The 15,106-nt window shown below is 39.3% G+C and overlaps 1 protein-coding gene across 1 annotated transcript in view; it reads left to right on the forward strand.

Moving 5' to 3' along the window:
* SPAG17 (sperm associated antigen 17) overlaps nt 1–15,106 on the forward strand; it is a 108,869-nt gene that overhangs the window by 79,465 nt on the left and 14,298 nt on the right. Inside the window, exons 28-40 of the mRNA XM_074593394.1 lie at nt 609–856; nt 1,176–1,320; nt 2,471–2,625; nt 3,561–3,737; nt 4,311–4,438; nt 5,414–5,544; nt 7,247–7,374; nt 7,774–7,956; nt 9,987–10,100; nt 12,271–12,316; nt 13,075–13,168; nt 13,619–13,672; nt 14,436–14,538. Of these exons, the coding sequence (XP_074449495.1) occupies nt 609–856; nt 1,176–1,320; nt 2,471–2,625; nt 3,561–3,737; nt 4,311–4,438; nt 5,414–5,544; nt 7,247–7,374; nt 7,774–7,956; nt 9,987–10,100; nt 12,271–12,316; nt 13,075–13,168; nt 13,619–13,672; nt 14,436–14,538 (1,706 nt within the window). The remainder of the gene's footprint in view (nt 1–608; nt 857–1,175; nt 1,321–2,470; nt 2,626–3,560; nt 3,738–4,310; nt 4,439–5,413; nt 5,545–7,246; nt 7,375–7,773; nt 7,957–9,986; nt 10,101–12,270; nt 12,317–13,074; nt 13,169–13,618; nt 13,673–14,435; nt 14,539–15,106) is intronic.

Below are 15,106 nucleotides of genomic sequence, written 5' to 3' on the forward strand. Positions count from 1 at the left end.
TTGCATTTGCATATGCTTAGTCTAAGTTCCTTTTCTTGAATATGGGAGACCAGAGTTCTCTATCACATTCTTAATAAGGTGTCTCCATTAGCTTTCACAATGTGATCTCCCTCCCTTTTCTTCTGGTGCACCATGGGATTGTATTTGCCTTTTTTGTCACTGTATTTTCACACTGATAACTTGTGGTCATTCTGTATGCATGATACCTCCAGGTCTTTCTTTTCTTCTACTGTTGCAAACTTGTCTGAAGTGTAAGTTATTTTATTCCTTTTTGCATTAAATTTAATTCTAATAGGCTGTATCGAATTCCTATTACTTCAATATTCAAGCTCATGGGACAGTTACGGATGCTTTTTTTTCTGTAATCCATTCAGATTTTCTTCTGCATTGATAGTGTCTTCCAAAGTCATGTCATAATCAGATGTCATTAACATGCTGTTCACTGTTTCTGTGTCATTAATGAACATTAAATACGATTAGTTCAAGGGTACACCCTTGAATAACAGCGCTTGTAATTTTCCTCCAGCCTGATAAATAGTTCTTTCAATTCTGTCAAAACCAATACTCGCAGAAACTCTTCACTTTATTGATTTTGTCTTTTGCCTTAGAGAATACCAAGCCTGATGCAGAAACAAAAAAAGGAAGAGGCAGTGACAGCATGTTAAACCCAAACAAGGATGAGTTCTTTGAAAGTACTGTGCAGGGTCTGGTTAATTCTGAGCAACCGAAGGAGAACCAGGCAGGAACCTGGATAACAACAGCTCCATCAGGGATTCGAGTGGGCACAGAGGGAGCAAAGAGAATGGATCTGAAGCCGCTCTTAATGTATCAGGCAACTGACCCAGCTGAGGGAACGGTATTACCATTTTTGTGTTATTAAAGCAATTTCTACTCAACTAAGGGACAGGGCTGCCATCATATAAGTTGTAGGATTTGTTCTTTGAACATATATCCTACAGGTTGTGTAATAACCTGTAGGATAACGTAACATAACACTGTTACGAATACAAAAGCTTTACATTTTAAAGAAAATGTGAGTCCTCGGTCTCTGAAGTAGACAGACTTGCAGTAGTCTAGCTTCATCAGGGTTTCAGTACATAATGCGTTATTTTACTGTTGTTGCTGTTACAAGTATCACAGAGCTAATATAAATGAGTATTCCTTCATTCTTTCAGGTTATGACTGTACGAGATGATGAAGTGATAATTGTTGAGAAGCTGGATGGCAGCAGAGTAGTAGATCATGCTGATGGTACTAGGATCACAACTTTTTATCAAAACTGTGAAGAAGTTTTTGTACCAGAGGGTAGTGAGGAAACAGGTAAAATCAAAAGAGCAGCGCTTATCTCTGCTGTATCTTGTGAAGCAGATAATTGTCAAAATTACCACAGAAGGTTCATACCAGATAATTGTCAAAATTATTAAAGAAGGCTCAGACCAATAGCCTAGATAACAAATCGACAAGTGCAGGCTAGGCTTGGTTTGTCTGCTTGGTCTTTTTTTCCTCAGTATTCAGTGCAAAAATTACATTGTAGCAAACAAGCAAATTTTCTTCTTTCCATGTATATACTTGCATGACCCACCTTCACCATGAGAGCACAGTGCCTGAGTTCATTGCCTGCTCTGCACCTACCCTGATGCAACAAGCAAGCTGATTTGATTCTTAACTGAATAGGCGTATAAGGACGAGGGTATCCTCGTGTTCCCCACCCACATGGACTCACCAGCCTCAGAGGGATTCAAAATTTGATTGAATATGGCAGTGGAAAATGCCACACCTAGTAGAAGTGAAACTCCATTCGCCTGAAATAAATGGTGCTAATAGTCATCTGTGTTTCTTCTGGCTGGCAGTATGTTCTATATACTTAGTTCAGTTGCTGGATAATTCTGTAATTAACGTGAAGTTTATATTTACTGTGTGAGTGTCAGGACTGTTCCATTCAAACACAGTAGAAAGTTCTGGTTGTGGAACACCTCCTTGTGGGATTTTAAAAATCAAAACAATGACCTTGAACTAGTTTGTCTATTAAATGGGAATGCAATAGCCAGGTTAATGTACCAGTTTAATTTGTTTTCTCTCATGCTGAAAAGGAATTTCTTCACATCTTAGAGCTTGTATCACAGGCATAAAAAATTTCTGTGGTCCAACTTGTATGTTACAAATATCCAGATCATTACAGTTGGTACTCTACTTGATAAATTAGGGAGTACTCTCCTAACCGCATCGTCCGCAGATGGTGACAGACATTTTTTGCAGTTGGGTTTTCCTATATTCAGTGCACAGTCCAAACATTTGAAGATTGCTTATTGTTTACCTAACATAAAATTATGTGATAAAGGATCTTATGAAGTCTGAGGGTCTTTTACTGAGGAGATAAAGGTCCAGCCTTATAAGAGAAAATGAAAATTGTGTCTTAAGACTTTTCCATGGTTCACGTGCTCCTGTCTAGTTGTTCTGTATTGATTCTTAGATAAACCCTCAGAAGCCATCACAAGGAAGGTGAAATGTGTGCAAGTAGAGAATCCGGAATTTGCTACTGTTATAACAAATTGTGAGGACGGTACCTGTTGTGCCATCTTTGGAGATGGGACGTCTATTATAGCAAAGCCACAGGGAACATATCAGGTGGGAATTATTTTTAGTTTGTGACAGTGAAATGTTCCTAGTTCCCTGCCATCAGTGTCTCTTACCTTGACTGTTTTAGCTCCCTTCTCTATGGCCTTCACAAATCCTATGACTCCATCTATTTTATACTCTGCCAATATTTAGATATTAGAGGTCCCAGTCAACTGTAAGCTGGCAAATCTCCCACTTTTCAAGAAGGGTAAGAAGGAAGACCCTGGTGATTATAGGCCTGTCAGTCTCACTTCAGTGCGTGGTAAAATTATGATTATTCTGGGAGATACTGGAGAACACTTGAGTGACAACACAGTCATTGGTCATAGGCAGCATGGGTTCATGAGGGGAAAGTCCTACTTAACTAACCTAATTTTCTTTTATAAGATTGTAACCCATCTAGTTGACCAATGGAAGCCAGTAGATGTGGGGTTTTTTTATTTTAGCAAAGCTTTTGGTACCCTCTCTCACAGTATCCTTCTGGACAATATGTCCAGCGCACAGCTAGACAAGTCCATAATACGTTGGGTAAGCAATTGGCTGATGTGTCGGGCTCAAAGAGTTATAGTAAATGGGGTTATATCAGGCTGGCAGTCCATGACCAGTGGGATTGTGCAGGGCTCAATTTTAGGGCCAGTGCTCTTTAATACTTTAATGTTTTTATAAATTATCTGAACACAGGAATCACTTTAAGTAAGTTTGATGATGATACTAAACTAAGAGGAGCTGTGGACTCCCTCGAGGGTAGAGAGGTTAACATCAGCCTAACTCCTGGATCTCATCTTCCTTTTTTCTCTCCCTGTAGTTCCTCACAACTGGGTGATTCAGTAGTAAAGGTCTGAGAACTCTTCTCTTGATATGCATCTGTTCTTCATTTTCATGGTACCTCTAAACTGAAGATTTTGACTTTCAGAACTGAACCTCTTCCCTTCTTACTGTGACAGGTTTTACCCATCAAGACAGGCTCTCTTTTCATTGATGAAGATTGCTCAGCAATTTATACCCATGAAGTTTATGATTTCATCAACAAGAAAGAAGAGAAACAAGCAGGGATATACATTATGAAACACACTTCCAGCACTATTTGTGAGATGACGGATCCTAAAGGAAATCTTTTCAGGGTAAAATACATGGAAGGAAATGAGTTTCTGCATTTTAAGTAATTTTTTCTTATAAATATCTCTCAAACAAGCCTTGTAGTACTTATTCTTAAAGTAGCCCAGCTAGCCAGAAGGAACAGCTCCTGAATCAGATCTTTGAAATGTTCTTGTGGATGTGATGGGTCTCTTTTTTTGGTATTTCCCCTTTCTGGACAGACTGAAATAGAACACATGGTCTACAGTTTCTCACCTCTGAAGTTACCTTAATTAGCATGACTTGTCTTATAGCAAAAAATCATCTCTGCAAATGAGGATTAAAAATGAGAGAGGATATTGGCTTTTCAGAATGTCTGTAGAAACACACATAAGGGAAATTTGTTGGAAAAGGAATGATTCAGTCTTTAAAGTCATGCTGTTTGTGCTGTGATCCTTTCACACCAAAGAGGTATTTTTGAGCTAGATTAGTACTTAGTTTGAGTTCAGGAAACATCATCTGTCTGTTTCACTGGGCTAGGTCATATTACAGTTCAGCAGCAAGTTACTGTTTTAAATGTATCATGTAATTCAAATCATTTTATGTAATTTCTACTATAGGTTATGGCTGATGGCAGCACATCTGTGTGTGTTCCTAGCATTGGCTCTGATGACAAGGAAGACAGAAGTTCAGCATCAGCACTCCCCAAAGTTAACAAACCTATCACTTATGATGAGCATGTCCCCAGGTAAACTGCACAGGATTCATAGGTTTACACTTTCTTTCTTCGCTATGCTGTATTTGGGTACAGGATTTGTAGATTTGAGCTTCCTTTGTTCAGTACTCTGGTTTTGCACGTTATGGTGGGTTGACCTAGACTAGCTGCCAAATGCCCTCCCAGCCACTCTCTCACTTTCCCTCCCCATCAGAACAAGGGGAAATATAAGATGCAAAAGGTCGTGGGTCAAGATGAAGAGGAGGAGATCACTTTCCAATTGCCGTCCCAGCCAAAACAGACTTAACTTGGGGGAAATCAATTTAATTTATTGCCGATTAAAACAGAGTTGGATGGTGAGAAACAAAGATGAAAACTAAAACACCTTCCCCCGTGCTCTCTTTTTCTCAGACTCAACACCACTGCCTCATTCCTGACCCCTCTACTTCCTCCTCATCCCAGCAATGCAGGGGTGGTTGCGAGGATGGGAGGTTGTGATCAGTCTGTAACAGCGCCTCTCTGCTGCTCCTTCCTCCTCACACTTTTCCCCTGCTCTACTGTGGGTCTTTTCTGTTGGCTGCAGTCCTTTTGGTTAAACCTGCTCCAGCATGGGCTCTCCATGAGCTGCAGTTCCTTCAGGAAACATCCACTGTAGTCTCCTCCACAGGCTGCAAGGGAATCTCAGCTCCTGCACCAGGAACGCCTCCTCCCCCTCCTCCTTCTCTGACCTTAGCATCTGCAGGGCTGTTGCTTATACTTTTTCCCTCCCTCCACTGCCTGTATGGCATTTTGCCCTTTCTTACACGCACTTTCCCTGAGGTGCCACCACCTTGGCTGAGGGGCTCAGCTGTGCCCTGCAGGGGGTCTCTTGGAGCTGGCTGGGACTGTCTGTGTCCAGCACAGGGCAGCCCCTGGCCTCTCCTCATGGAGACCGCCCTGCAGACCCCCACTGCCAACACCATGCCTCCTATGGCCAATACAATCCAATGTGTGCGGCTGGCTGCATAGGTTCTTCATCATCTACGCGGATGGTTCTGGAACCGAGCTCCTGCGGAGCAGGGATGTACACGAGTATCTTGCTGAAGTCCGTCGTGATCCCACTGCTGCTGTCTTGCAGGATCCTGTACAAGAGCGTCCAGGTAGGAAAATTTTATTTCTTTTCCAACAAACTAATAACAGAAATAATTACAGAGGTGGGGTCAGGAGTTTCAAAACTCTTATTTGGACAGGAAATTTGAAAATATTTTTCTCCATGTAGAGAGGCGCCCACACTTCTGGCAGTGAAGCATGGGGAAGAAGAAGCTTGTGGAAAGCTTTGGGAACAGAGAATTAACTGAATGACACTGTGAAGGGATGAGTGAACAAACAACTGGCATATCTTTATCAGCTCTCAGACATGCAAACAAAAGCAATTACCAAATGCATAGATTCTCTGTGTATTTACTGTCAAAAAACATTGCATGTATCGCAGTCTTCATTAATCATATAGCTCTATTTATCAATGAAGACTATGATACTCTGATATTGACCCTTAGTCTGGCTGTTGGAAAGGATAAAGAGATGGTATTAAGAAGCTGGAAAAATATGACCAATATAGGGGATGCCAGTAGTACATGGCACCAACCACCTCATAGCAACAATAAAAAAAGTAACATCCTGAAATGATTGGTTATCATTGGAACATTAGTCGGAGATACTGTGTTTCTATAAAATACACTGTGGTGTAACAAGTGGATCCTAAGAAAATAAATATATCTTTAAAAAGACAGGAACATCTTTTTCTGTCAGGTTCGCCTGGATATGGGGGGGATAATAACAATAGTTTGCTTCAAGTCATAAAGTGCTAAGACATTCTTCTCAAAGATTTATATCATAAGCATGGGAAACAACTTTCCTACCTAGTATGTTTATCAGGTTTTGCACATTTTTAAATGCTGCTTCTGTTCACAGTAATGACCGGCTCCCTGTTGTACGAACTGAATGAAATGATTTTGCTATGGGAAAAGGAAAAGAGAAAGGGCACTGAGGGAGATGGAAAGATAGGGAAGGTGGAAAGATCAGGAAGATGGAGAAGATACATAGCCAGTGAAAATCCCACTCAAGAAAACCTGCTCACAACCAGCAGTCATTCATAATAGTAGCACGTCTGCTTTTCCAGACTTCATACTCTACCTTGCTCAATACTGGCTCAATTAGCCTTGACACCAAGGCTCTACAATTTTGTATCATTGTGACAAACTGCCTCAGTGATCGTATCCGTTTTGAAGGCCACCTATCGGGTAGATAATAGTAGATTAAGTAGATTTTCAGGTTGGGTTGGAAAAAACATTTTTAAGAACATTAGAATTAATCAGAACAATAAAAAGAGATAAAGAATCATCTCTAATGGAAACCATCCAGTGATCAGATTGTGAAGTAAAAAATACAGAATCATGCAGATTCTGAATATGATGTACTTCTGAGATTAGTATTCGGTAAATATGGGTCAATGGTCTGCTCTTCTTTGTTTGGGATGCTCCATACACTATACAACCGAGCTGTTACCCAAGACTCAAAGCAAGTAGCATAGACAGTCAGTTAAACATGTAACATGAGTAATCTGAATTTGTCCACTATTGTATAATTACTTCAGTGATCCAAACTCATCCAACTATTCTATAATCAGTTCAGTGATACGATATTATCTGTAGCCACAAGTATTGTATTTTCACATGGAGTTTTACCACTTGACAGTAAGATTTTTTTTATACTTAGGTAAGTATATTTTTCTGGAGGTTTGAGACACTTGTCTGTCATTTTTGGAGTTGAACTGATTCTTAGCAAAATGTGTCTTTGAACCAGGTGTTTTAAGTATTACTGTCCTCCGCCCTTTGGCGGAAGCCTCGCCTTGGGTAATGAAGAAAGAACCAGAGAGTATTGTTCCTCCAAATCTTCAGTCAAGTACCTGGGACACGTTTTCTCCTGTCGAGGTATAATTGTTTCAAAATTGTCCTTTGCTGCTTAAGCAATAGATGTTTGTCACAGTAGGGTGGGAAATGGAGCTCTAAACAATATGGCATTGTTAAGTCCAGTATAGTCCAGTATATTAAGCAGGCAAAGCAAGGGGCAGGCTGTGTCAGCGAAAATGTAGTCACCTTGGGCTTCTTCTACTCTCAGTAAGGTGATATACCAATTTTAAGGGGAGTTTTAGAATAAGTTTTAGAATAGATAAATTGTGCCCAAAGAGTATACCGGCTTTATTGCCTTGATCTGTGGCTCTACAAGGAGAGCATGTGCTTTTCATGTGAGACACACATTGCTGATATCTGCGTTTAGTCAGTAATATAAGTAGCCTCTTGCTCTTTTTTCTTTTTCTCATCCATGTTCAGAGGAAGATCACAGATCCCTCAGTCAGAACACATAGTTGGAGGGGTCTCTGCATTGGATCCAAAGAGCAGACGCGCTTGCCAGTACCCGTGCGAAAATGTCCCAAAAAACTGCAAGTTCGTCAGCTGTTCCAGTATGAGCCACTCAGTGATGAACTAAGAGAAAAGCTGCAGCTTTCCCTTAAGGTAGTACAGTCACATTTATTCATTCTTCCAGTGAGCAATAGAGAATGGACAAGTTGCGTGACATGAATTTGCCATATTTGCCGGAGACAAAAATTATGCTAGTTTTGAAGAACAATCAGCATTTCATATGTAGACAGGTGCTCTAAGAAGAGTGTGTTTCTGAAACAGCTTAACCGTTTTCACTCATCTCTTGTGAAACTTACTTTTCTGGGCAAATACGTTCAGTAAACATCACAGATGATAGTACACTAACAAATAGTTTCCTTTCTGTCAATATTGGTTATCTATTACTCTGCTTTTTCTTTGTTGAGAGTTTGTTTTCCTTCACAAAGGCTTAAAAACTTAAATCTATAAAGTTATACATGAATTTCTAACCCACTATAATTCTGCAGTTAACTTGGTGACCAGGTCACTGAGACACACTCTGTTTTGGTTATGTATTTGTGTTCATAAATCAGTACAGAACATTTCCAGGTTCAAGTCTGGGTATTGCAGACTGAATTTGAAAGTTAACAGCATGTGAAATTTGTGAAGGTAGTAGCATATTGTAGCCAGTTAGATTATTTTCTTCTTCACATCATTACATTTCAAAGAATGCATGCTTGCAATAGAAAACACTGACAGCTGTTCAGCCCTGGCATGTTTGGGACATGCCAGTCTATCAGAATTAAATTTTACCCTTTTACAGTCTATAAATGATTCTTTAATTTGCATACCAGTCTCTCAAGGTAATGCCATAAATAAAAGTTCTACACCAAAATCCCAAGGTGTAAGTATCTCCGTTGACCAGATCTGTTGTTGGCTTTTAGAGAAAGAATGCTGTTTGTTACATTAGGAAGGAAGAATTGCAATTACTGGCGCTGAGAAAACATTTGTAATAATTGCATTAATTTGCAATGTAAGTGTCCTCATTGTTCATATATCAGTATTTAATTAATGGATCTTTCCAGAAAAGAAGTATCTTAAATCTTTAGCCAAATATTCACTTTGTCAGAACTAAATCAAGATCTAAACAAAAAGGTATTCTTCCTTTCTCCATCTCCTTTAAGATTTAAGAGGTATAAAGGAATGAAAAAGAACTGGTATTGCAAAGAGATTGCTTCTGCAAACCCTGTCTATTCATAAAGGTCGGTACTGCATGTAGCTTTCTACCACAGTGGTGTGTTAGGACAACCTTCTGTTAAGGACCCTTTTTTTACATCCAGCTGATCTTCTAAAGAATAAAGAAGTGTGGGAATAGAGAAGTGTTCTTTTCTGTAGCACTTAGTGTGATTCTGGCAAACTAAACATCTGTCTAAAAACAGAGCTTCAGATTTTTTTCTGAACCTAATTTTTCAGTTATGGTGTTGTAAATTTCCTTTTCCCCAATAGGAGATCAAATAGGAGGGAGATACAGATCACGAACAATGCATGTCAGAACACCTTTTCTTCATTAAGCTGACCTTAATAATATAATTGATTATTATTAATAGCAGCTATTTACTCAACATATTCGTTTATTCTGTCATGTAGTTTACTCAAACACTTGCACACTCACTCGTACTTGCTTGTCTGGTGCAACAGTTGGGAGGCCAAACCTACCTGCCTACTGGGAAGCAGGCAGTCACGCTGATGCACCGGCACATCTAGGTAGCTGTTGGATGTGGTCCAAGTCACACTGTTCATCGTGGGTGCTCATGTGTGCTAGTGGCATGGTAGAGATTCAGCAGACTGTCGATGTCCTTAGACTATTAATTCTTGCAGACTCAGCAGTATTGCTAGTCTTCAGAGTTGATTAGTCCTTGCTAAGCTTTCACCTGCTACCTTCTCAGCATGTACTCCTCTCTTTGACCTGTTGGGTTTCTTAAAAACTATTTCTCCATGCAGAACCTTTAGATATCTATATAACCCATTCACACAAATTCACAGAAGGAGCCTTTATGATATTGAGTCCATTACTTCTACAGACTCTTTTCTCTATACATGTGACCCTTAAGTCTACCTCTGCAAAGAAAACGTCTGCATCTTGTTCTTTTTCATTGTTCTACCAGGAATATATAGACAACATTTTAAAGCAGGAAAATGAGCTGGAAGAGATGAATGTAAAAGAACTAAGAACAGAAGAGGAACAGGAGAATGCTGCAAGTCGTCCTGAACTGGTTATGGTGAGAAAGATACAGTTTTTAACTACTTCTTCCAACAAAGCCATTGCATTGCATTAAAAGTGTCAGCCTTAAAACACATCATTGTCTGTGAATAAAATAGCAAATGTTAGGATAGCACAGTGCCAGCTCTGCTGTAGTTTAATGGTAAAGCAGAGCCACACTCAGCCTTCAGCTGAGTGGTGCTACTGCCATTTTGGGGAAGCAGTGCTCAAAACAGTTCAAGAGTTTCGCTCTACAGATTGATATATTCCCAAACGCACAGGCCAAAATTACTGAAATGCATCTATCCACCAACATTAGGACGAGAATGTTTCCAGTCCGTTGTCATTGCAGCCGGGACACTTGTATTTCAACCACAGCCACATCCACAGTGAGAGTTTAAACCCTGCTTTTGGGATAATCCAAAAACAATCTGGAGGGATATTGTTATTCCTGGAAAAATGTACTCTGCTAATTTAAACAGTTAATTAGAGCATGAAATGAAAAGGGAGGGGAATAGGTAATGGGCAAGGTGGGTAAACAGGGGAAGAGGAAGAGGGACTTGGGGTAGTAGTCAGGAAACAGTGAGGTCAGTGGGAGATGAATGGTAAAAAAAATTGGAAAAGTTCAAGCAGCAGAAGTGGGTTGAATGAATTAGGATGAATGAGAGAAACACTGCTTACATCTTATGTAAAGAGTGATCAGTTTGCATTATTTCAGTTCTTTAAATAATTTGTTTCCCACAGCTTCCTTTAAATCTGGTACCTTGCATGATGTGAATTCATGCACTAGATCTTTAGTAGTTATTAAACACTGTTTTCTTTTTTAGCCTCATTTAGGAAATACTTTTATTTCCATTTAATCAAATAACACATATATAATGAATTCAAACATACTGAATTAAAAAATCTGGCATTTGAAAAATAAGATCTATCCATGTTAGTGTAAATTTTCACTTCCAGATGTTCTATCAAACTTTCAAAAGTGAGTGTATTCTAGTAAAGAAGCATCTTCTTAGCCTTAGAGTCTACCTTTTAAACCTTGTCTCAACATGCAAAAACATTAGGATTGAGATCTTTCCATTTTTAAATGCTGTTAATTTAGTTTTCCTAGCTTTCTGGATAGATCTATAACTTTACTTCTTCCCCTCCACCCCGTACAAGCTTAAAAAAACCCCATGTGATTCTAGAATTTGTCTCTGAACTTTTTACCCAAGTTAGCATTTTCATTTGCTGAAACTAAAGCCTATTTTTTTATATTAATTCTTTTGTATATATATCTTTTGCTCGGTACTTTCAAGTGACATACAAGTCTTAATGAGAGTAGAGAAAAGAGGTATCTAGCAAGAAAACAGGAAGGAGCTCACAACTCTTCTGGAAAGAGGAACACAGAGAAGTGAGCTATCAGTAACTCCATCTGCCTCTATCCCTTAGGCACACACTTAATTGCTGTGATGAGATCCAGGTACTGAATCTCACATGCTGCTCTGTTCCAATGAAGTTATCTAGTAACTAATTATTGTTGATTGTCCCAGCTAACACGATTCACGTTGGACAACTCTTTTCTGAGCAGTAGAGTCTCACTGTGGACCGGCTGTGACTCAGAAATCAGTGTCACGCTCGTCTCAAGTCTCCGTTGTTCCCCAGCTTTATTACAGCCTAGACTGCCTGGTCACAGGAGCTCTGGTTTCCATTTAACTGCTTCAGGGACAGCATGAGAATAAAGGAAAGAGCTTAGTTTATAGTGTCTTACGCCTCAAACACTTTACTGTAAACAAACCACAAGAGGGCTTCTCAGTAACGAAGCCTACAAATTCCTCAATGCATTTACTGTTTGACTTCTTGTTGTGACTGTGAGTTTTAGATCTAGTTCAAATCCTTTGCAGAAGGATTCGAGTTTGAATATGAACCGGATTAGTTGTTTTAATAAACAGCAACTGTATAAAATACAAAGCCATCTGTGAAGTAGGTCATCAAGAAGGAAACAAATACCTGTTTAGACCAGGGAAATTGTACTTCATTTCCTTTTTCACCACCTTGTGTTTTCTGACACACTGAAGTACCTCCATTCTTGTAGTCGCATTCTGAGGTAACAAGGTAACGCTTGTTTAGGATAGGAATCCTTTGAGCAGGATGCTGTTGTTGTGAGGTCTCTTTCTCACATGGTCACAGTTATTTCTTCTTCATTGCAGTCCTTCCCTAACTGGGACAACTCATTTGAAGATCTCAGTGATAGAGGTAATAAAAATTGAATATCTGTCTGTCAAATATTGTATTGTCAATATCGTAACTCTCAAATACTCAAATCTCCTAAGTTTTGCCACAGAAATTTCTTTTCAACCAAGGATATTTCTTTGGACTCACAGTTTAGGTGCGAGGCATGAAGGAAACAACACGTTTTATAGAAGACGTCAGGACAGTGCAAGTCTTTAGTAAAGCCCCAAAGCTGGTGACAATCTTAAATATGGAAAGATTGGCTTTTCTCCATTATACATATTGAACTAGTAGTTCCTTCCATGAGAATGTTGATTGTGACTCCTTCACAGCCACAATTAAGCACAACCCAAGTAAGCTAAAAGTAATAAAGGTCCCTGAAAGCCCATATTATTTTCTTCAGCTGGAGACAGAGCCATGGAATGTTGCTCCCCAGTCCGAAAGTGGCTGAATATCAGCAACTTTTCCTATTCACAGGTATTTGATTTGTATCTTGAAAGCACACAAATATATTTCAGGAAATACAGGGTAGGGGTATAAATGTTATCTGCTTCTGGTTCTTTCTACCTTAAATTGAATTAATTTCCTATCTGTTCATGTTCTGAACTTGGTTTTGGAATGAAGTTCTCTCTTCCTCTTCTCTCACACTAATAAAGAATCTGTAGCTTTTCATCAAGTGACAGAAAGATGCATTAAAAATACCTCCTTCTATGTTTATTATTCATTACATTTAGCAGTGCTTAGCAGAACATGCACATTCAATAATACTCTTTATCTTACAGCTCGTGTAACTGAGTTGTACGAACAGGCAGTGGCTTCTCATCACACAGAGAAGACAATCACTACCCAAAGAGAGGACCAAGAGCAGAGGTTCAGGTAGGACAGACCAGTGAGAACTGATGGAAATTGTTAAATAACACGAAGGATGGAACCAAGCACACAGGCATGGCAGCGTACTTTACTGACCGTTATTAAGGACCAGGACCCAGATCTCTAGATACATATAGCAGTGTTTTACTGGCTTTTCCTATGATTATTTTTCCCCTCTGTGCCTCTCATTCCTTATCTCAAAGATTCTTTAAAAATTGTTGGAAAATTATTTTGAGGGTTTCTGTGATTGAATAATATAATAAAAATGCAGATATGAATGAACAACTTTGCTGCAAACCATACAAATCCAAGTCAGGAGTCACCTGAGATGTTAATATAACATACTCTCATAAAGAGAATTTTCTTTCCAGGGTGATCTTGTAAATATTTTTGTGCTTATAAAACATTATGCTAGTGTTCTCATTTTAACTACTTTTTTCTTCCCTGATCATTCAGCCCAGAAGGAGTAGCACCAGTGTCCAAGTGGCAGAGCAGACTAGAAGAGCACAGGTAATGGTATTAGTAGGACAGAAAGTTAATGATTTTAAGAGCCAACTTAAGCCTGGTTTTGGAAAGATTGATAGTGATTTCACCAGGTCTTGGGTAATGGTCCAATGGTTTGCTAGCAAATAATGGGGTGTTTTCTGCAAGAGAAATGCTGAATGGATGGTTTAACACTCTCTCATTTTTTCAAAACCTAGCAGTATTGCTGGTAACTTGCACTGTTTAAAACAAGGCTGAAGTTTGAAATCTTGTGTTCTTTTTTCTGACTCTGCCACCAGCATGGAAAATAATTTATGTTACTATTTTGAAATGCTGATGCTTTAGGTTAAGATTCAGGTATTCTACAAATCCTAGCTGATTTTTCAAATAGAAACCCAGACATGTGTCTCTGAAGCTTGAGAAGCTTCAAAGCTTCTCAAGGCAAAACAGTCCCAGCTTTCTCAGCCTATCCTCATGTGAAAGATGCTCTAAGCTCTTAATAATCTTTGTGGCCCTTCTTTGGACTTACTTCTGTAAGCCCCTGTCTTTCATGTATCAGGGAGCCGAGAACCAGACACGGTACTCCAGATGTGGTTTCACCAGTGCTGAGTAGAGGGGAAGGTTCATTACCCCTGCCTCTCTGGACCTGCTGACAACACTCAGCCTTTATCTGTGCCTTTACCAATTCCATTCCTCAATGTTTTAAATATAACACTGAAAAAGAGGGTGAACTCAGTTATAATGCTTTTTTTCTTTCTTTTCCTTACCAACAATGTTAAAACTTACTTAGGAAAGAACTTGATGAAGAAAAGAAGTTCTTAATGGCAATAAAAAACAAAATAATTCCTCCATATTTTGAATCAGAATTCGGCAAGGAGTTTTTCCTGAAAAAGGTAACGTAGCTGAAAACTGGATGAGTTTGTGTTAGGTCAGGTAGTTTTTGCCATAATCCTACAAAGACACTTGTGGGTTTACATCTCAGCCTCAATGTATCTCAAGAAACCATTACAGAGGGCAGTTGTGACAGAATCAATACTGGAAATTATATGCCCTTGTCAAAGGAAACGTATCTTGGAGACAGTATATGTTTATTGAGTAAAAACTCTGTAGATTCCTTACATAAACTTTGGAGAGAGTCTGATTTAGAGCAGAAGCTGAACCTCAAGTCTTTTCACTTACGCCTCAAAAACCTCTCTCTGCTAACTAGAAAGCACATTAGTAAGACTAACCCTCCTGGGTTAAAGGGTGGCCATGGGAACGTTCCTTATGTAATCTCACCAGATAAATGCTGTAAGTGCATAAAGTATACTCAAAAATGTACTTTGGAATCTGAGGTATACTTATGCATATCTTTTTTTATACTTACCATAGGATCACAGAATGGTTTAGGTTGGAAGGGACCTTAAAGATCATCTAGTTCCAGCCCCGCTGCCATGGGCAGGGACACCTCCCACTAGCCCA

Source organism: Larus michahellis, chromosome 1, assembly GCF_964199755.1.
Source record: "Larus michahellis chromosome 1, bLarMic1.1, whole genome shotgun sequence".
Classification (NCBI taxonomy): domain Eukaryota; kingdom Metazoa; phylum Chordata; class Aves; order Charadriiformes; family Laridae; genus Larus; species Larus michahellis.